The 21,696-nt window shown below is 43.1% G+C and overlaps 1 protein-coding gene and 1 non-coding gene across 4 annotated transcripts in view; one reads left to right on the forward strand and one right to left on the reverse strand.

Moving 5' to 3' along the window:
* The first annotated feature begins 3,750 nt into the window (after window positions 1-3,750).
* trnaq-uug lies at window positions 3,751-3,822 on the forward strand. Its single transcript has one exon. It is a non-coding gene; the product is annotated as a tRNA-Gln (tRNA).
* Window positions 3,823-5,133: 1,311 nt separating this feature from the next.
* The window catches only part of LOC124027113 (tensin-2-like), a 55,333-nt gene continuing 38,770 nt past the window's right edge, over window positions 5,134-21,696 (reverse strand). For 2 of the 3 annotated variants that reach the window (XM_046339646.1, XM_046339645.1), the window contains exons 14-25: window positions 21,483-21,599; window positions 19,076-20,491; window positions 16,367-16,436; window positions 12,728-13,800; window positions 12,197-12,325; window positions 8,119-8,211; window positions 7,769-7,846; window positions 7,327-7,395; window positions 6,819-6,987; window positions 6,613-6,681; window positions 6,190-6,219; window positions 5,134-5,894 (exon numbers count right to left, since the gene is read on the reverse strand). In XM_046339646.1, coding sequence (XP_046195602.1) covers window positions 5,744-5,894; window positions 6,190-6,219; window positions 6,613-6,681; window positions 6,819-6,987; window positions 7,327-7,395; window positions 7,769-7,846; window positions 8,119-8,211; window positions 12,197-12,325; window positions 12,728-13,800; window positions 16,367-16,436; window positions 19,076-20,491; window positions 21,483-21,599 — 3,464 coding nt within the window. In that variant the 3' untranslated portion in view covers window positions 5,134-5,743. The remainder of the gene's footprint in view (window positions 5,895-6,189; window positions 6,220-6,612; window positions 6,682-6,818; window positions 6,988-7,326; window positions 7,396-7,768; window positions 7,847-8,118; window positions 8,212-12,196; window positions 12,326-12,727; window positions 13,801-16,366; window positions 16,437-19,075; window positions 20,492-21,482; window positions 21,600-21,696) is intronic. The other variant, XM_046339647.1, reaches the window with a different exon arrangement.

Raw genomic sequence — 21,696 nt, forward strand, 5'->3', positions numbered from 1 at the left:
TAATGAATGGCTGAACAAACCAGAATGAATGAATGGCTGAACAAACCAGAATGAATGAATGGCTGAACAAACCAGAATTAATGAATGGCTGAACAAACCAGAATTAATGAATGGCTGAACAAACCAGAATTAATGAATGGCTGAACAAACCAGAATTAATGAATGGCTGAACAAACCAGAATTAATGAATGGCTGAACAAACCAGAATTAATGAATGGCTGAACAAATCAGAATGAATGAATGGCTGAACAAACCAGTTTCATTTCCAGTTTTTAGGTTGAGGATGACCAAAGACAGTACAGTATAAATTCTATGGCATTACAGTAATTTGACCCATCCTACCCTTGCACCTTGACTTTCTGATTAGTTTAGCGCGGGACGTGTTTAATTTAACATGGCACGTGTATAAGTACAACCAGTTAGCACATTTCCAAGTTTCCTAGTTACGACTAAGCCAGCTGGCTGACGATACGGAACTTTTTCTGAAAGACGCTAACCAAATTCCCATATCGATCAATGTGATACAATCCTTTTCCAAAACGTCTGGTCTATATCTTAACCCCTTCATATTATGGTATTCCAGTAAAATAAGAACTTCCATATTTAAGCATAACCATTACAAAGGATCAGAAGTCTAGAGGCTTACTAAATTTGAACCCTCTTATTAAAAAACCCCAGAAGAAGCTAAATCAATGGCTACAGAGGGACTTATCTTTAAAAGGTAGAGTCCTAATAACCAAGGCTGAATGTATCTCTAGACTAACATATGGCTCTCTATCTTTATATCTTAAAATAAGCAAGGAGATAGACCAGATGCTTTTCAACTTTCTGTGGAGAAACCGTACCCATTAGATTAGAAAAACTGTTCTGATGAACACTTGGTGGACTTTACTACCTTAAATAATACTTTTAAGATCAATTGGATAAAATAATTCCTAAGAAGACCCACTTCTATGTGGAATTTTATTCCTTATCATGTCTTCTCTACTTTTGGTGGCCAACTTCATATTGGTTTGCAATTATAATATTGACAAAGTGCCAGTGAAACGTTCTGCTTTTCATCGGCAGGTTCTTGTCATGGTCCTTAATTTATAAGCATCATTTTTCTCCACACTGATATTATATATGGAATAATCAGGATATATTGTATAAAAATACTTCTTTGTTTTTAGAATATTGGTCCTGAAATAATATCCTATTTATTTATTTATTTTACTAGGCAAGTCAGTTTTAAGAACAAATTCTTATTTTCAATGACGGCCTAGGAACAGTGGGTTAACTGCCTGATCAGGGGCAGAACGACATATTTGTACCTTGTCAGCTCGGGGATTTACTTGCAACCTTTCGGTTACTAGTCCAACGCTCTAACCACTAGGCTAACCTGTGAGTTAACTGGTAAATGCAGAGGGACTTTTACTACATTATAAGGAATTCTTATCACTTTACAAGATCCCTCTAACACCTAAAGATGTTGCAATTGTTTTAGATGCCATTCCCTCAAGTGTTGCTTTATTATTCAGGAACGTGTCAAGACCTGACCCCCAGAGCCTACCTTCTGTTGACCCTGTTGACTCATCAGTAGGAAAGACCTGACCCTCAGAGCCTACCTTCCATTGACCCTGTTGACTCATCAATAGGAAAGACCTGACCCTCAGAGCCTACCTTCCATTGACCCTGTTGACTCATCAATAGGAAAGACCTGACCCTCAGAGCCTACCTTCCATTGACCCTGTTGACTCATCAATAGGAAAGACCTGACCCCCAGAGCCTACCTTCTATTGACCCTGTTGACTCATCAATAGGAAAGACCTGACCCTCAGAGCCTACCTTCCATTGACCCTGTTGACTCATCAATAGGAAAGACCTGACCCTCAGAGCCTACCTTCCATTGACCCTGTTGACTCATCAATAGGAAAGACCTGACCCTCAGAGCCTACCTTCCATTGACCCTGTTGACTCATCAATAGGAAAGACCTGACCCTCAGAGCCTACCTTCCATTGACCCTGTTGACTCATCAATAGGAAAGACCTGACCCCCAGAGCCTACCTTCTATTGACCCTGTTGACTCATCAATAGGAAAGACCTGACCCTCAGAGCCTACCTTCCATTGACCCTGTTGACTCATCAATAGGAAAGACCTGACCCCCAGAGCCTACCTTCTATTGACCCTGTTGACTCATCAATAGGAAAGACCTGACCCCCAGAGCCTACCTTCTATTGACCCTGTTGACTCATCAATAGGAAAGACCTGACCCCCAGAGCCTACCTTCCATTGACCCTGTTGACTCATCAATAGGAAAGACCTGACCCCCAGAGCCTACCTTCTATTGACCCTGTTGACTCATCAGTAGGAAAGATTTGTTTTTCTTTTGGTCCATTCAACAACATAGCGATACGAAACGTGTTTCAGCAGGATGTTGTATCTATACCTTATGTCATGCCTTATTGGAATGGATGTATTGATAATATCTATTGGAAAAAAGTTTGGATGTTGCCACACACATACCTACTTGTTAACAAAATTAAGGAAGTTTCCTTTTAATAAATATTATCCTGCTAACCACAATATGAAGAAGTTTAAGGAAACCATAAACTCAAAATGTTCCTTTGGTAATGACCACCCAGAAACAGTGTTGCATCTTTTTTGGCATTCTATTCATGTAAGAAAACTGTGGCAAGACATCAGTAGGTTTATAATTTAACACATTTATGAAGATCTTACACTGTTGTGGAGAGATGTACTGCTTGGATTATTTACCTACAACAGAAATACGCTGAAACATTTTTATGTAATTAATTTAATTATTCTTTTGGCCAAATTTCATATTCACAAATGTAAATTTTACAAACAAAACACCACATTTTCTTACCTTACAAAAATAAATTGAACTGAATTTTAAGACAATGAAATACTCTACTAACAAAAAAGCTGTTAGAATTATAAGTGTATGTATGTCCCTTAAAGTCCTTGTGTAATGTGATATTTTACCCCCTAGCCCCGCCCCAAGCCCAATTGTCCTTTGTATATTATTTATACTTCCTATATTGATTTGTTGTTAATAATAATACTAATAATAAATAGTTACGACCTTAACGTGAACGCGGCATCTATCCCACTCAGAAGGGCTGTATATGTCAGCTGCAACCTAACCAGGGCCGGAAGCAATACCATCATGAACATGCAGCATACACACTTGCAGCGCAGCTAGCTACGCAAATTGAACTTTCCTAGTTGTATGCCGTATTTTGTCCAACAGAAACCAGTATTCGTCTTCAACATTTACGAACCGTAATGCCTTTTTGGTTCAATGTAGCTAGCTAGCTAAACAGATAGCCTAACTATGCTGACGTTAGCTGGATGGTGACGTTTGCTTGCTAGGAGAAACCCTCATCTAGCGATTAAAATTGTGAAAATAGAATCGAGGACGAAATAATTCATAAGATCGGTGTTATTTTCTAGCTGTACGTAGATAACTAGCAGAAAACTACGAGGGGAAAGCTAGCCATTGTTGCTGCTCTATTCAGTAGCTGGTCAACTAGATAATTCGTTTGCTAGCTAACCATGTCTTTTTCTTTTGCCCTCATTTAGGCTTGTAGTAATCTTTCTGCAATTCCACTATGTAAATTGCTGCTGTCAAAGCTGCAACTACAAACCTGAATAGCGTTACTAAAACACGAGCAATTTGTTTACGGGGTAGAATAGCAACGACTGCATAACAGCACTAGTTGTAGAGGTTTAAGCCGAGAGCGGTCCTATGGTGTAATGGTTAGCACTCTGGACTTTGAATCCAGCGATCCGAGTTCAAATCTCGGTAGGACCTCGTCCTTTTGATTTAAAATATCCTTCGTCACACAATTTATAAATTACCCATCTTATTAACATTACAATTAATGGTGGTTATATCTCAGATTTAAATCATGGATCAATGTGAATTTGTGGTCTCATCCATTCTTTGATATCCCCATAAATAGTCTACCACCACAGGCCTATTTTGCTGGATCTAATAAAATCCCAAGAAAATATCAAATTTTTCAGAGGGAATTTGCAATAAAGGCAGACATAATTCATTTTCAACCATTTTATTTACTACATTTTCAGTAAAAAAAGATACATGTTTTTCTTACACCATTTGTAGGCCTATAAACTTTTTCAGACACTTAAAATATATTATTTCTGTCATATGAAAAATACAAACACGTACTTATTCCAAATGTTTTTTTCATAGAAAACACTCGATGACAACAAAACAGCAAAAAGAGTATAAAATAACCAAGTCTCAATAATGCAGTATACCTATACAAAACAAAATATGAGTGCTTGGTTATTGTCTTTGGCTTCAGTGAAACTGATTTGCATACCTAGGCAATTAGACAATACAAATTTGTACCCCTTTAGTGTTGATGGATGACTTTTTCTAATGTGATATTATAGTTGTCCTCAGATTCCAGTAAGTGACTTCTTTCTCCAAGATAACACATTAAAAATAAGATCATACAACTATTCAGTTATGGTCCTTCTTTTCTTGCTGTATCCCATTCTGTGAAGCATGTTGAGCTGGGACTATTTTAAAGCTACAGTTGACTGCATGGTTCATTAGCAGGTTGATTTCATTTGCATATGAAATATAGTTTGATATCATATCAAAAACAAGTTTATTATAATATTATTTGGGATATTGTGTGTGAATTAAAAAAAGAAACCATAACAAAGACTATGGACATGTTCATTAGGACACGCAAGGAAAACCTTTCCTCCAGGTAGTCCCTCCCTGTTTCAGTTTGTTTGGTTATTAATGAACATGACCCAGGAAATGCTGACCTTTCAGTGCAACTATAAATGCAGTAAAATGACTCCCAATCCGCTTCCTATTTCTGACATTCCATTACACACACATACACACAGTGTATAAAACATTAAGAACTCCTTCCTAATATAAAGTTGCACCCCCCCTTTTCCCTCAGAACAGCCTCAACTCGTCAGGTCATGGATTCTACAAGGTGTTGAAAGCGTTCCATAGGGATGCTGGCCCATGTTGACTCTAATGCTTCCCACAGTTGTGTCAAGTTGGCTGGATGGCCTTTGGGTGGTTGACCATTGTTGATACAAACTGTTGAGCATGAAAAAACCCAGCAACGTTGCAGTTCTTGACACAAACCGGTGTGCCTGGCACCTACTACCAGACCCTGTTCAAAGGCACTTACATTTTTTGTCTTGTCTATTCACCCTCTGAATGGCCCACATACACAATCCATGCCTTCCGGACTGTTTTCTCTTCAAAGAGGTTGACTATACAGACATTGGGTAACATAATACTGACCAACAAAACAAGTGATTTTCCATATGTGCATGTGTGCAAACTGGGTAGTCATTGACACCGTACAGGCTTTTACAAGGCTTTCCTATTTAAAATGACAAATACTTCATAGTCATGAATAAATGAAAGGTGATGGCAAACAGTAACTGAATTGACGTTACAAAATAATGAAATGCAAAATCTCCCCTGGCAGAGGTGGTGTTAATCCACTCAATTGTAGAGGAAAAGCTTAAAGCTATCACCTCAAAAGTTATTCTGTACCTTTGTAATATACCGTCCTGAAGGACATGTGCCCAATCCGGTTCCTCACCAGTTGACAGCTGTCTTCAAACATGCAAAAACACACATACCCAAACCACCAATTTCCTTCCACACACCGATTTATACCAAGTTATGCCCTTTCTCTGTGGCCCCTGGGAGTCCTAACTCATCTGCGTTGCTGCTGCTGGGACCCCAGCATGACCTTGTTGATGAAGTTGACGATGGCCACAGCCGGCTGCTCTGGGTCCATCTCGGCAAACAGGTGACACACATTCTCCGATGTGCTGCCAGTCCGCCTGGCCACGAAACCAAACACCCTGCAGGAGTGAGGGATGAAGAGAGAGAGCGGGATGAGAGGAGGTGAAAGAGAATAGGATGTGTTTTTTTAATCTATGATGGTAGAAAACAGTTTTTTCAATGCACTCTTCTCATGAGAAGCACAGATATGACAGGAAACTCTGGAGCATCACATTACTATAGTCACTGTAGCTCTCTTCAGGTTCATTCAATGTAGGGATCTATTTGATAAGAGTCATCATTTTATAAAATGAGAACACTATGATAAATTGCCATGATGCACACACAGTCAGAAGCAGAGAAACAAGCACTTACTTGCTTGACTTGTTATCAGAATTAGTCCACCTGAAGCAGACAGGGACAGACAGACAGGGACATACAGACAACATGTCTTAGATGCATTGAGAAAGAAGAGCAGTCATACTGTCATGATTGTTGTTCTAAATCAAAAAAGGCATACTATACTGTAGTTGCACAATACAGAGATTAATTGACCCAATCCTGAACCACAACAAAGTAGTGTTCAGCCTGTCAAAATACAAGGTCAACATCTCTACACAGCACGTATAAGTCATTTCTCACGACACATCACATTTCAACTTTCATTCGGTGGTATTCACATGTGCACAAGGTCTATGTCGCAGTGATTGCATATAGGCCTAAAGCCAGAGCATCAGACCCCATTGTTCCATGCGTTGTCTTAAGGCTACTCTAACGTTAGCCTGACGTTGGGCCCACCTCTTGTCCTGAGGATCCACGCTGCTGAAGGTCACACTGTTGATGGGGTAGTGTCTCCTGAAGAAGAGTCTGCATAGTGGTTGTATTCATTAGGCACCAAACGGAAGAAAACAGAATCAAACAAGGAGGGACTGCCTACACGTACACCATGGTCCAATAAGAAAAGCAAATTTTTGTGTTCTGTTGCAAAATGTTTTAAAACACACCTCCTTTGACTGTCGGTCAGTGTGATGCCCTGAGTGGACACTTTGAAGTGGACCATGGTGGTCATGGGCTGAGGGCTCTGGGTCAGAGTGTACCTGGTCGCCTTGGAGACAGCCTGAGGCCCCGTTAGTGACTCTGTCTCCACAGAGTTTAGGTAGAGCACGTTACAGGCTGGGGATGGAGGGAGGGAGACAGAGAGGGGGAGGATGGGAGAGGATGGTGGGAAGGAGGGAGAGTGAGAGACAGAGATTAGGAATGATGGATGAACAGTATTTCGAGATGTAGATGGGTCATGTCACACCTACACAAGGCCCCACCGAACTTGAGATAAGCTTGCCGAGCTCAATGCATTGATAGAATGTGAGTGTTCGTTGATGTAAATAGGGTATATTTTACTAAGTCATGCTAGCATTCCACTCTGTTTACCCATCTCTCTACATGGACCTTGAGCGGCCACTACTGGCCAAAGCCTGCATTGCAGCTGTATTTGACCCTCAAACCTTCTCTCACCTGCGCCCTGTTTCAGGAGGTCAGCTGCCGTACTGGTGTTGCTGACACTTTGCAGCTCTCCGACTAGATCTGGAACACCACAATATCGTTAGGATATTTCCCCATGACACCACTAAACCATGCCAACTCTCTGTGTACGTACATGCATACGTACATCCATACTTACACATTATACACTCCCAATACACATTCCTCATAGACACGTGCACACCATACACTCTTTTAAATGTAAATATACATTGAGTGCACAAAACATTAATTAAGAACACCTTCCTAATATTGAGTTGCATAATGTTTTGTACACTCATCGTCTATTTGTATATTGTGTCGTGCACACACACACACATAGCCCATGCCATATTGATACAGGTATAGTATACAAAGAGTATCGGCCCCCATTCTGTTTGATACAAAGTGATTCCGTTGAAACACAGGGATTTACCTTTCTCAGGGATGCATAGAGCGCATGGCAGGGAGATAGGGCTGAGTGAGCGCTGGTACACCAAGGCAGATAAACTTCCTAAAACACGCATAGCAGATCAACACAGGTGAAGGAGCGGAGACGAGGAAGGAAAGTCACTTTCTAACTATTTCCACACTACTGAGCCGGGCAGAGCTGCACTGCGCTGACCTGGTTACGCATACACAATAGTTCCTGGAAATGTCCTGTGAAGGATAATGTGAAATGAAATATCTGAGCCAGCACTGAATTCCATGATAGTGTAAAAAGGGTAATGATAAACTGAATTGTGAGGCCAACAGTGACATCTGCAGGACAGAAATAGGACTCACCGAAATAGGACTCATTCTGACAGCCCTTTATCTTGACCCCGCGAGAGCCTGTCTCAATGAGGAAGTGTCTGACCAGATGCTCCTGATCAACCACTGAGACAGAGAGAGAGAAAAGGAGGGAGGAAGAGAGAGAGAGGAGCGAGGGATAGGGAGAGACAGGGCGAGAGAGACACAGGGGGATAGGGGGAGGGATAGTGAGAGAGGGGGAGAGAGAGTGAGGCTGAGAGACACTACCGGTCAAAAGGTTTAGAACACCTACTCATTCAAGGGTTTTCAGTCATGTTTACTATTTTCTACATTGCAGAATAATAGTGAAGACATCAAAACTATGAAATAACACATGTTGAATCATGTTGTAACCAAAATGTGTTCAACAAATCAAAATATATTTGAAATTTGAGATTAGCCACCCTTTGCCTTGATGACAGCTTTGCACACTCTTGCTATTCTCTCCTCCAGCTTCATGAGGTAGTCAGCTGGAATGCATTTCAATTAACAGGTGTGCCTTCTTAAAAGGTCATTTGTGGAATTTCTTTCCTTCTTAATATGTTTGAGCCAATCAGTTGTGTTGTGACAAGGTAGAGGGGTATACAGAAGATAGCCCTAAAATACCATATCATGGCAAGAGCAGCTCAAATAAGCAAAGAGAAACGACAATCAATCATTACTTCAAGACATGAAGGTCAGTCATTGCGTAAATTTCAAGAACTTTGAAAGTTTCTTCAAGTGCAGTCGCAAAAACCATCTAGCGCTATGATGAAACTGGCTCTCATGAGGACCGCCACAGGAATGGAAGACCCAGACTGAGGTCCAAACACTTTTTAAAAAACACACCCTATCCCCTCAAGGGGTGAGGGAGGAAGGAATTATTTGAATAAATAAATAAATATATCATCCCGCCATGATTGTGTTTTCAGCCACCGGTAGATTGTGGAAGCTTTATATGCGTTACAGTCAATTATGAGTGCATGTCTACTTATATTAAATATATAATTATAAATATACTGTATGATAGCTAGCAAATTAATTATCTAACTAACGTTAGGCTGCCTAGCTGGAACTTCTGAAGGAAAATGTTTTATTTCTACAATTTCCAAAGATAACCATTCATTTTAACTTACACTTGCATGTTGACTTCTCCATTAATGTTGTTTTTAAGTTTTCGTTGACTTTTTATGGCCGATGTACAATCGTCGCAAATTGAATTATGGGGATTTTTAGGTCCCGGAGTGAACAGAATAGTACACTCGCAAAGCCGACTAAAAACGAGGGCTGAGGGGCTTACGTTGCAAACTTCCCTTGCTTGGCTAATCATTTGGACCGACCTCCAAGATAGCGACGGGGATTCCCCCAAGGGCATAAGGTGAGGGTAAGTGGACGGGGGGGTGTCTTTTAAGTGTTTGGACCGCAGCCCCATAGTTACCTCTGCTGCAGAGGATAAGTTCATTAGCGTTACGAGCCTCAGAAATTGCAGCCCAAATGAATGCTTCACAGAGCTCAAGTAACAGACACATCTCAACATCAACTGTTCAGAGGAGACTGTGTGAACCAGGCCTTAATAGTCAAAATGCTGCAGAAAAAAACACTACTAAAGGACACCAATAAGAAGAGACTTGCTTGGGCCAAGAAACACGAGAAATGGACACCGGTGGACATTGGAGCCCAAATGTGATTTTTGGTTACAACTGCCATGTCTTTCAAAGATGCGGTGTGGGGGAACGGACGATCTCTACATGTATATTTCCCACCGAAAAGCATGGAGGAGGAGGTGTTACGGTGTGGGGGTGCTCTGCTGGTGACACTGTCTATGATTTATTTAGAATTCAAGGCACACTTAACCAGCATGTCTACCACAGCATTCTGCAGCAAAACACCATCCCGTCTGGTTTGGGTATAGTGGGACAATCATTTATTTTTCATCAGGAAAATGACCCAACACACCTCCAGGCTGTGTAAGGTCTATTTTACCAAGGAGAGTGATGGAGTGCTGCATCAGATGACCTGGCCTCCACAATCCCCCGACCTCAACAAAATTGAAAAGGTTTGGGATGAGTCGGACTGCAGAGTGAAAGAAAAGCAGCAAACAAGTGCTCAGCATATGTGGGAACTCCTTCAAGACTGTTGGAAAAGCATTCCAGATGAAGCTGGTTGAGAGAATGCCAAGAGTGTGCAAAGCTGTCATCAAGGCAAAGGGTGGCTATTTTGAAGAATCTCATATATTAAATATATTTTGATTTTTTTAACACTTTTTTGGTTACTACATGATTCCATATGTGTTATTTGATAATTTTGATATATACACTATTATTCTACAATGTAGAAAATAGCAAAAATAAAGAAAAACATTGAAGGGGTAGGTATTCTAAGACCAATAATCTCTGTGTGTGTATATATATATATATATATATATATATATATATATATATATATATATATATAGACAGTTGGTTGGAGTCATGGTTTTTCAACCACTCTACAGATTTCTTGTTAACAAACTATAGTTTTGGCAAGTCGGTTAGGACATCTACTTAGCGCATGACGCAAGCAATTTTTCCAACTATTGTTTACAGACAGATTATTTTACTTATAACTCACTGTATTACAATTCCATTGGGTTAGAATATTACATACACTAAGTTAACTGTGCCTTTAAACAGCTTGGAAAATTCCAGAAAATGATGTCATGGATTTAGAAGCTTCTCATAGGCTAATTGACATCATTTGAGTCAATTAGAGGTGTACCTGTGGATGTATTTGAAAGCCTACCTTCAAACTCAGTGCCTCTTTGCTTTACATGATGGGAAAATCCAAATAAATCAGCCAAGACATCTGAAAAAAAATTGTAGACCTCCACAAGTCTGGTTCATCCTTGGGAGCAATTTCCAAACACCTGAAGGTACCACGTTAGTAATAGTATGCAAGAATAAACACCATGAGACCATGCAGCCGTCATACCGCTCAGGAAGGAGACGCATTCTGTCTCCTAGTGTTGAACATACTTTGGTGCGAAAAGTGCAACTCAATCGCAGAACAACAGCAAAGGACCTTGTGGAGATGCTGGAGGAAACAGGTACGAAAGTCCACAGTAAAAACGAGTCCTATATCGACATAACCTGAAAGGCCGCTCAGTAAGGAAGAAGCCACTGCTCCAAAACTGCCATAAAAAAAGCCAGACTACGGTTGGCAACTGCACATGGGGACAATGATCGTACTGTTGGGAGAAATGTCCTCTGGTCTGTTGAAACAAAAATAGAACTGTTTGGCCATAATGACCATCGTTATGTTTAGAGGAAAAAGGGGGAAGCTTGCAAGCCGAAGAACACCATCCCAACCATGAAGCACGGGAGTGGCAGCATCATGTTGTGGGGGTGCTTTGCTGCAGAAGGGACTGGTGCACTTCACAAAATAGATGGCATCATGAGGCAGGAAAATGATGTGGATATATTGAAGCAACATCTCAAGACATCAGTCAGGAAGTTAAAGCTTGGTCGCAAATGGGTCTTCCAAATGGACAATGACCCCAAGCATACTTCTAAAGTTGTGGTAAAATGGCTTAAGGACAAAAAAGTCAAGGTATTGGAGTGGCCATCACAAAGCCCTGACCTCAATCCAAAAGAACATTTGTGGGCAGAACTGAAAAGGCGTGTGCGAGCAAAGAGGCCCACAAACCTGACTCAGTTACACCAGCTCTGTCAGGTGGAATGGGCCAAAATTCACCTAATTTATTATGGGAAGGTTGTGGAAGGCTACCTGAAACATTTGACCGAAGTTAAACAATTTAAAGGCAATGCTACCAGTGTATGTAAACTTCTAACCCACTGAGGATGTGATGAAAGAAATATAAGCTGAAATAAATAATTCTCTCTTCTATTATTCTGACATTTCACATTCTTAAAATAAAGTGGTGATCCTAACTAACATAAGACAGGGAATTTTTACTAGGATTAAATATCAGCATCAGACTTAAATTGTGTGTGTGAAAAAAATTAATATATATATTATATTACTTCTAACAAAATAGAATAGGCAATGTATTTTTTTCAATGCTTTGTGAAATAAATAATTAATTCCCCATTACCTATGTTGTTGTTGATGTTGTTTGAAGGATGGCTGGCCACCTTGAGGGCCAGACCGTAGGCCCCTTGAAAGGAGTTACTGTTCCTGATCAGGAAGGAGCCGGGCTCTTTGTCCTTCAATACAGCGATGGCTACAAGGGGGACACTAGAGTAAGTATTACTACGGTAGAAATTAGTTACCTTAGTTAATTCAAGTATACACTACAACAGTATTTCTCAAATCAAGATGATCGTACATTTATTTTTACCTTTATTTAACTAGGCAAGTCAGTTAAGAACAAATTCTTATTTTCAATGATGGCCTAGGAACAGTGGGTTAACTGCCTTGTTCAAGGGCAGAATGACAGATTTGTACCTTGTCAGCTCGGGGATTCGAACTTGCAACCTTTTGGTTACTAGCCACTAGGCTACCTGCCACCCTGTTTGCTTGTCAACACAGGACACAAGTTGCTGAGAGTGAGCTTCTCTAGATCTGGGGGGAAGGGGGACAAAAGGGAATCCTTCAAAACTTTAACCCAGGCCTGTACCCTTACCTTGGTCTCTGGAGATGCCAGGCTTGTACCAGAACTTGGAGCTGTCCTGTACAAACTTGGATTTGACTTTGCTGCTTTCCTCTCTGACAATAGGGGGCGTCAGTCCCCCCACCCCCACCGAGGGGGAGACAGTGACGTGGAGGGGGCTAGATTGGGGAGAGGTACCCATGGGTCCTATGGCACCCAGGGAGGAACTCAGGATGGACTGGGAGCCATGCCCGCTGCGGTACCCTGGCATGGAAGACAGGCGCCTCTTTTCGGGGAGTGGGGGCTGGGCGGCGGGGATAGTGACAGCGGTGTACCCCGAGTATGGGATGTGGGGGATGTTGAGAAGGGGATAGTAGTAGGATGCCAGGGGGAAGGTGGGGGTGTTGTCAGGGACAGGGGATGGGGTTTTGGGGTCACTGTCACTCACAGGGGTAAGTCTTCGCCCAGCTGGGTCCATGGCCAATGGAGAGGGCTGAGGGGAGGGACGTCGCTCTGGGGAGCCAATGTAAAGGTGTGGTGAGGGAGGGGCAGAGCAAGGGCTCGGTGATGCACTGCAGCCTCTTCCTGATTGGGGTGAGCCGCTGCCATTGAGTTTCACTTGGACAGGGACGATTGAATGCCTTGAGCTCGGGACAGCAGCCGTCTGAGTGGACATCTCTAGTACTTTCTCCGCGACCTTCAATTCCCCATCCTCAGCTGTAGTGGGAGGTGGATGCACACTTGCACTTATAGTGTGCACCTCCATGTGCACTTGTTGTGAGTCACTAGGGTTCACACATTCACTCAGCTTCTGTATGGACTCTTTAGAACAGCTGTCACTGCCTTGCTTTTGTGAATCTGTCGATGGTGTGGTTGTGGATTTTACAGCTTGGTGCGGTGTCCTTTCGATCTCCGGCGTGCTACTGTTACTACTGGTGTTAAGCTCCAGGATGGTGGAGGTGGAGGCTGGCTCTGCAGAAATGGGGGTCCCACTGAGGGGCTCTATCTGCTGGGGCCCTTGACTTGGCTCCTGGCGACCATCTGGAGGACTCAGGGGGGAACCTTCTACAGTGTCGTCAAATGTCTGTTCATCTGGCTTCCTCTCACTGGAGGAGAGCGAGAGAGAGATTTGTTTCTGCTCATTTACACATTTTAAAAGTGCTGAAGACAACATAGTAGAAAAGGTACATAATGATTTTCCAGTATTCACTAAGAACCAAACGGAGGCAAGCGGGCCAAAATGGGGAGGGACCTAGCTGAATTTGTCAGGTTTTTAGATAAACTCAGAAAATAAGGTCTGAGGTGAACACAGGCTTAAGAGATCTTATACTTTTTGTTGTATGAGATAATCTTCATCAGCTAACGTCACCTTTGGTGAATTTTGAATGATTTATGTAATTAAATAAAACACACAAAGGCTTCCTCATTTTTAAAGGTCATGTTAAATGACTGATATTATCTTATAGAACAAAACGTAGAGATCTCCAAACCCTGTGTTCACCTCAGACCTTATTTTCGCCGTTTATCCCAAAACCCTATTCTTTCTACATTCATTTTCCTCATGGGAATGGCTGAACAAACCAGAAGTTACAAATTTCAGTTTTTTAGGACTACAAGCTGGCGAGCTCCATTGGCAGAATGCATCACTGGTTTATTACTGGTTTAATATATATAACTGTATACAGTGTTGGGGAAGCTACTCTGAAAATATAGTTTACCAAGCTACCAATTACTTCACACTGGAAGAAGTTAAGCTCCCCGTAAGAAAAATATACACTGCTCAAAAAAATAAAGGGAACACTTAAACAACACAATGTAACTCCAAGTCAATCACACTTCTGTGAAATCAAACTGTCCACTTAGGAAGCAACACTGATTGACAATACATTTCACATGCTGTTGTGCAAATGGAATAGACAACAGGTGGAAATTATAGGCAATTAGTAAGACACCCCCAATAAAGGAGTGGTTCTGCAGGTGGTGACCACAGACCACTTCTCAGTTCCTATGCTTCCTGGCTGATGTTTTGGTCACTTTTGAATGCTGGCGGTGCTTTCACTCTAGTGGTAGCATGAGACGGAGTCTACAACCCACACAAATGGCTCAGGTTGTGCAGCTCATCCAGGATGGCACATCAATGCGAGCTGTGGCAAGAAGGTTTGAGGGGTCTGTCAGCGTAGTGTTCAGAGCATGGAGGCACTACCAGGAGACAGGCCAGTACATAAGGAGACGTGGAGGAGGCCGTAGGAGGGCAACAACCCAGCAGCAGGACCGCTACCTCCGCCTTTGTGCAAGGAGGAGCACTGCCAGAGCCCTGCAAAATGACCAGCAGGCCACAAATGTGCATGTGTCTGCTCAAACGGTCAGAAACAGACTCCATGAGGGTGGTATGAGGGCCCGACGTCCACAGGTGGGGGTTGTGCTTACAGCCCAACACCGTGCAGGACGTTTGGCATTTGCCAGAGAACACCAAGATTAGCAAATTCACCACTGACGCCCTGTGCTCTTCACAGATGAAAGCAGGTTCACACTGAGCACATGTGACAGACGTGACAGAGTCTGGAGACTCCGTGGAGAAAGTTCAGCTGCCTGCAACATCCTCCAGCATGACCGGTTTGGCGGTGGGTCAGTCATGGTGTGGTGTGGCATTTCTCAGCCCTCCATGTGCTCGCCAGAGGTAGCCTGACTGCAACTAGGTACCGAGATGAGATCCTCAGACCCCTAGTGAGACCATATGCTGGTGCGGTTGGCCCTGGGTTCCTCCTAATTCAAGACGATGCTAGACCTCATGTGGCAGGAGTGTGTCAGCAGTTCCTGCAAGAGGAAGGCATTGATGCTATGGACTGGCCCGCCTGTTCCCCAGATCTGAATCCAATTGAGCACATCTGGGACATCATGTCTCGCTCCACACCACGTTGTACCACAGACTGTCCAGGAGTTGGCGGATGCTTTAGTCCAGGTCTGGGAGGAGATCCCATCGCCACCTCATCAGGAGCATGCCCAGGCGTTGCAGGGAGGTCATACAGGCACGTGGAGGCCACACACACTACTGAGCCTCATTTTGACTTGTTTTAAGGACATTACATCAAAGTTGGATCAGCCTGTAGTGTGGTTTTCCACTTTAATTTTGAGTGTGTCTCCAAATCCAGACCTCCATGGGTTGATACATTTGATTTCCATTGATCATTTTTGTGTGATTTTGTTGTCAGCACATTCAACTATGTAAAGAAAAAAGTATTTAATAATAATATTTCATTGAAATCTAGGATGTGTTATTTTTGTGTTCCCTTTGTTTTTTTGAGCAGTGTAGTTTACCAAGCTACCAATTACTTCACACTGGAAGAAGTTAAGTAGTTTAGTTTACATAATTAAAGTTTGAAAAAGTAGTTCACTACATCCAAACTACTTTGTAAAATAAATATATGTAATATATGTATATCTGAAATTACTACAAATTGCAAGAACAGTTCACTTTGGGGTCACATGTTAACCGAATGTGTAATTTGGCTTATTAAACACAAAAACAATGTTTAAAGTGAGAATTAGGCAGGTCTGATGCTGAAAAAGATGACATATCCTGCTCCAGAGTTTTCTTCACCACTATGTGTCACACAATTCACACTGAAAACACAAACCTAAAGCAAACACCGCTCCCACTATCCCAATACTAACCTTTGCCCCAGCGACCCCTGGGAAGAAGAGTCCTCCATACCCACACTGCTTTGCACCACATATGATGCACCTAGAGAGAAATAAAGAGAGCGAGAGACATAGCGACAGAAGGAGAGAGGGGGGAGTAAATGAGAGAGGAGAGTTCAAGAAAGAAAGTAATGTTGCATTTTATCCGTCTCGTGTAAACATGTGCATAATACAGTACCTGTGAGATCAGTGTGGAACCGTCAGGGCCTTCTAGGCCTTCAGAGAAGCTCTAAGGATTTATAAAAATGTATCATTTAAAAAAATTAAATGTTGTTTTAATTTCTTTTTCATCTTTACAATAATTGTAATAATTTCCTGATTTCATCTCTTCAGTTTGTGTTGGAAAGAGAAGGGTTAACACTGAATAGAACAAATAATCCAATCAGGATTTTCTTTGGTGGTCTCTGGGTAGATAAAACTAGCTAGCTCAGCCAACAATTGGCTGACCTTCAGAAACTGGACAGAAGGCCTCTGCCATTCAACTGTATTAGTGCAGAATTTTGGAGTGACAGTGGAATTAACCAATCATATTTTGACTTGCAATGGGTGGGACAAGGCCTCGACAGGACACTACTGAGAGCGTAAGAGGTAATTAATCACTACACAGAATAGTATGCTGATAGTAGCCAATACAGTAGGTGGTGGCAATATACTAATAGGTTGTAGTCTGCCATAAAACCTTAAAGAAGAAGAAGGGAGTGCAAGACAAAAAAAATCTGTCGCAAGCACTAGTTCACACGCTAATGCTAGTTATGTTAGCTAGTTTCCGTTGTAGTAGTGTGACAAAGGTGACGGCGGCTGCGGCTGCAGCAGCGGTTGTTAGTTTGTTAGCGTAACCCTTTTTAAGATTAACTTTCAAACTTCATTTACAATTTATCCTTATCTGGTGAGTGAAACTGTTTGTTGTTGCAGCTCGCTTGCTGTTAGCTATCTCTTTGAAAATCATGACTGTGAAACATTGTTGCATTTAAACTCTAGATCACTGGTTAGTGTGATGAACGTGATAAAATATATTTGAAATGGGAAGACATAGCTGGTTTGTTAATATAAATGTTGGCGTGAACTGCTTGCGATTTTGTAGTGGTATGATTTCATGGGGCATACTGGAGTGAATGGGCTGCTTATCCTTTAACATTATTTGATGCTGTGTGTGACTGCTGTCGCCTGTCTATCAGCCCTGTCTATGTGTTAGACCAAAACTGTCTCTCCTTCAGCACCATGGAATGGACACGTATTACAGTCGCTGTACTTTTAGCACCATGAGCCTGTCACCTCTGATGTGACACTGTTCTTGTCGCTGTTGGTGATTGTGGTGTTGGCCAGAGGTGTGGACTCGAGTAACATGACTTGGACTCAAGGCAGACTCAAGTCAGAAATACGATGGCTTGCAACTCAAATTTGACTTCAACACCAATGACTCGTGACTTGACTTGACTTGGACTTGAGCCTTTTTTTAAATTAAAAAAGTGTGCAGAGCATCAACTCTTCAATTAACGGATTACAGTTTGAATCGGACAGCAGCTAATCAAATTGTGCCAGCTGAGAAAAAGTTGTGTGTGGCCGTGCAGAGGAACGTCGGCGGGTGAATTCAGATGCAGGCCTTGAAAAGATGGTACCCAAAAAGGATTATTTTTGGATATAAAGACGAATCTGTATCAACAAGAAACAGATCGCAACTTGCAAAACATGCGGGAAGAAAATTACAGACAGAGGCGCAACAATTTCCAACTTTGTTCGACATTTGAAGCTGCAAAGAACGTGGCTAATATAGCCGACAGCTATATATTTTATTACTTTACTGGTGTATCATGTAGGCTAACGTAACGTTAAATCAATGAGCCTCCACACAGTCAGTCAGTGCGGGAAATGACTTAAATGTAAATGTAAATGGGAACGTGATCATTGCACCCAAGATTGAGCTACAAATGGCTAGGCAGTTGGTAGCCTAAATCCTGCCTGATGTTTCTGTTGTTCCTAAAACCATTAACATATGTTAGCCTACTGTAACCACACAGAGTGTGGGCGACTTGTTCAAGCCTACATCGCCGAATTGCGATCCTCGATAGTCAGTCACTATTGGGGGTGATGTCTTTCTCATGGCTACCCATGTATTTCCATGGAAATATGACGTTTATTTGGAAAGTAATAAATATATAAGTATTTTGAAAAGCATTCATGATTTGCGTAAATGTAATATACTATTACTCTTGTTAAAAATATGAAATGGTACTACATTTGGTGAAGAGCACATTATGACTTGTTTAGGACTCAACTCAAAGTTAAGGACTTGAGACTTGACGGTCTTGATTTGGGACTTGAGTGCTAAGACTTGAGACTTAGTTATGACTTGTAAAGCAATGACTTGGTCCCAACTCTGGTGTCGGCTACCAAAAATGGTGAAAAAAATGCATTATTTTATGCTGTGTGTCATGTTGTGTCCATGTCGGTTCTTTCTCTGTGTGTATGGCAGCCCGAAGCGCAGCCAGGCATGTTTATCATCAAAAAGTATTGCTCCTCCTTCACTACAACTAGATGTAATGTCAGGCGCATTAAGTGATGCTATGTTTTCTGTTATTTTCTGGATTTTTTTGTTTGATACAACATATTGGAAAATGTTTGGTCCCTCTGAAGGCCTAGGTCCTATAGTCACGGTTCACCACTGTGTGAGGTTGCATCACTTACAAGTTTCAGTCTGTTGCTGCAAGTCGGTGGGTGGTTCCGATTGGGAGTCACCAGGGTTTGGGCTACCAGGGGGCAGGGGTAAGGTGGACCCAGACTGGTACCCCGAGGCATACCTCGGGCTCCCGTGGCTCTCCGAGGGGGGGTCCTGCTGGTAGGGAGAGCAAGGGTAGGAGTGGCAGGGGGGTAGGGGTGTGTTGTACCCACTGCTGCCACCGGGGTTGTCCAGGAGGGGTTGGGGGCTGGGGTACCCGGGACCCTGACCCAGGGGGGAGTGACAACCTACATAGGGTGACATCCCTCTCACTGAACTCCGTTGCCAAAACTCTGCCTCTCTCTCCGCCTCCCACGAATTATCTGGCTCCCATAGTTGAGAAGGCCCCTCCCTCCCCCGCCTCAGCCCCGCATCCCTGTCCCACAGCACAGAGTCCTGCCCTCGGGGCCAGTGCAGGCTCTCTGGTTGGTCCGGGCACAGCGGGTGGAAGGCTCTGGCTGAAGCCGATTGGTGCTCTTGCCTGCAGGTGCAGTCTCGGCATGGGCAGCCATCAGAGCGAGGAGGAGCCGCCGGGCTGAAAAACATCTCCCTATATGGGCTGGAGGGCAGGGATTGGTGGGAGAGGCGAGGTGGGGCAGGGCGGGTGGCGGGGTAATGAAAGACCCGACACTCCTCTCCACCGCAGAAGAGCCTATTGGAGGCCGGGATGGTGTGGGAGTTTGGGGGGGCGTGTTCAGGGGCGGGGTAGGGGTAGCATGGCCGATGGAGACAGGGTAAAGGGGGTGGGGGACATTCCCACGGCAACTTGGGCAGGGGATGGGCACTATGGAGATGGCACATGTCCAGATGGGGCTCCAGGGGGCGAGGAGACACCGGCTGCTGGGAGGGTAAGGCGGATAATGCTCGGCTCTTTAGGTTCCCCTTGGTGCTGCTGTTACAGCGGGCCATACAATGTCCGTTAGCAAAGCACGGCTCCCTCTCCCAACCCGATGCCTCCCCACACCTCTGACATCTTCGACCGTGGCAGGACCACTGCTCCCGCCTCAGCCCTCCTTCTGGAACAGAGTCTCCATCATCCAAAATTGCCATTTCCCGGTCCCTCTCCCTCTGCATTGCCCTGTCTCTCTCTCCACCCTCCCCCCTCCGCAGTAGACAGTCCACCACCTCCTTCTCATTCTCATTCTCCAGGTGGGACAGGAGGCAATGAGGGGGGTCCTCCATGTGGTCGGAGGGGGTGGAGGAGTGTCCCGAGTCGGAGCTGAGGGACAGGGGCTGAGGTTGAGGTTGAGATTGAGGCTGGGCCGGTGGAGGGGGCTTGGCTGTGGGGTTGCCTGTGGAGCATGCATTGCGAAAACCCCGGCCTCGATGCTTCTTCACCTGGGCGTACAGGCTGCCATCCAGAGGACCACGCGTGTGGGAGATGTCTGACAACCAGAGAGGGATTCAGGGTTAGCTTGTGTGTATGAGTCCAGGAATGTTGTCTTGGTGGCGTGAGTATGTACACCAGAGATGTGTGGGTGTAGTTGCGTGCATGATAAACTATGTATATCTGTAGGTCAGAGTGGGGTAAGTTGAGCTATTTTTTACATTCAGTATCACTCCAAGGGAAATCTATTATTCTTTCTGGCAAATATATCTAAATATATTTCAGGATGCTAAGTAATGTAACTCGAGAAATAATCAGAATTCATGTAAACATTACATTTTTTTAAACATAGCTTATCCAAAAGAAAGTGGTCAATTGGCACAACTTATTCCGGGTATGGGATTTCTGTACTGAATGAAATATTACCACAACCTTTTAAAACCATGTCTATCTTTATTTCCCAAACACAATTAATCACAATCGCTTCGTTGTCTTTCAATCATTTTAAGCATATTTTAACACAGGCTTAACAGAACACACATTTTGTACTTTTTAAAAAAAACACTCATAACACTCATAACATAGGCCATTTTAACCTCATAACCCAGTGATAACGGCTTGCATTATGCCAGTGGAGAAAACGTTTCAATTGGCTCAACTTACCACATGGTCATTGGCTCAACTTACCCCAAGGCAAACATTTTAACAATGTAAGACCACACAGCTACAAAGGTGGACTTTCATGCTAGGTGTAGGGCCTTATATTGAAGCTTATAGAGACACCAACTGATGTATAGAACAATCTTAAAATGATCTACTTAGGTTTAGATACAAGCATCATAAAACCTTTAACACAATAAATACATTTGAAAATCTGTTTTTTGGACATAACTTGCTTACCACTTTTCCCATGTGGTTTCTTCCTTCACAGACACCGTGATTCATTTTGAGTATGGTTTCCTAGAAACAAGGGTGACTCAACTTACCCCCTTGGCTCAACTTACCCCACTCTTCCTATGTGTATGAGTGTGTGTGTGTTTCACCCTTACCTTCAGTGCTATCCTGGTGGTGCAGATTGAAGTTCTCATAGGAGTCCCAGCGCATCACTGGGTCTGAGGTGTTGCAGTCCACTGTAACAGATGGGTCATTCTTACAGTACTCTCGCCCTGTGAAGAAAGAGATTGATACTAGATATCACACACACCTGGAATTCAGACCCACACACAACACACTAACAAGGATGTGCACACATGTGCACACACA

Source organism: Oncorhynchus gorbuscha, linkage group LG03, assembly GCF_021184085.1.
Source record: "Oncorhynchus gorbuscha isolate QuinsamMale2020 ecotype Even-year linkage group LG03, OgorEven_v1.0, whole genome shotgun sequence".
Taxonomy (NCBI): Eukaryota; Metazoa; Chordata; class Actinopteri; order Salmoniformes; family Salmonidae; genus Oncorhynchus; species Oncorhynchus gorbuscha.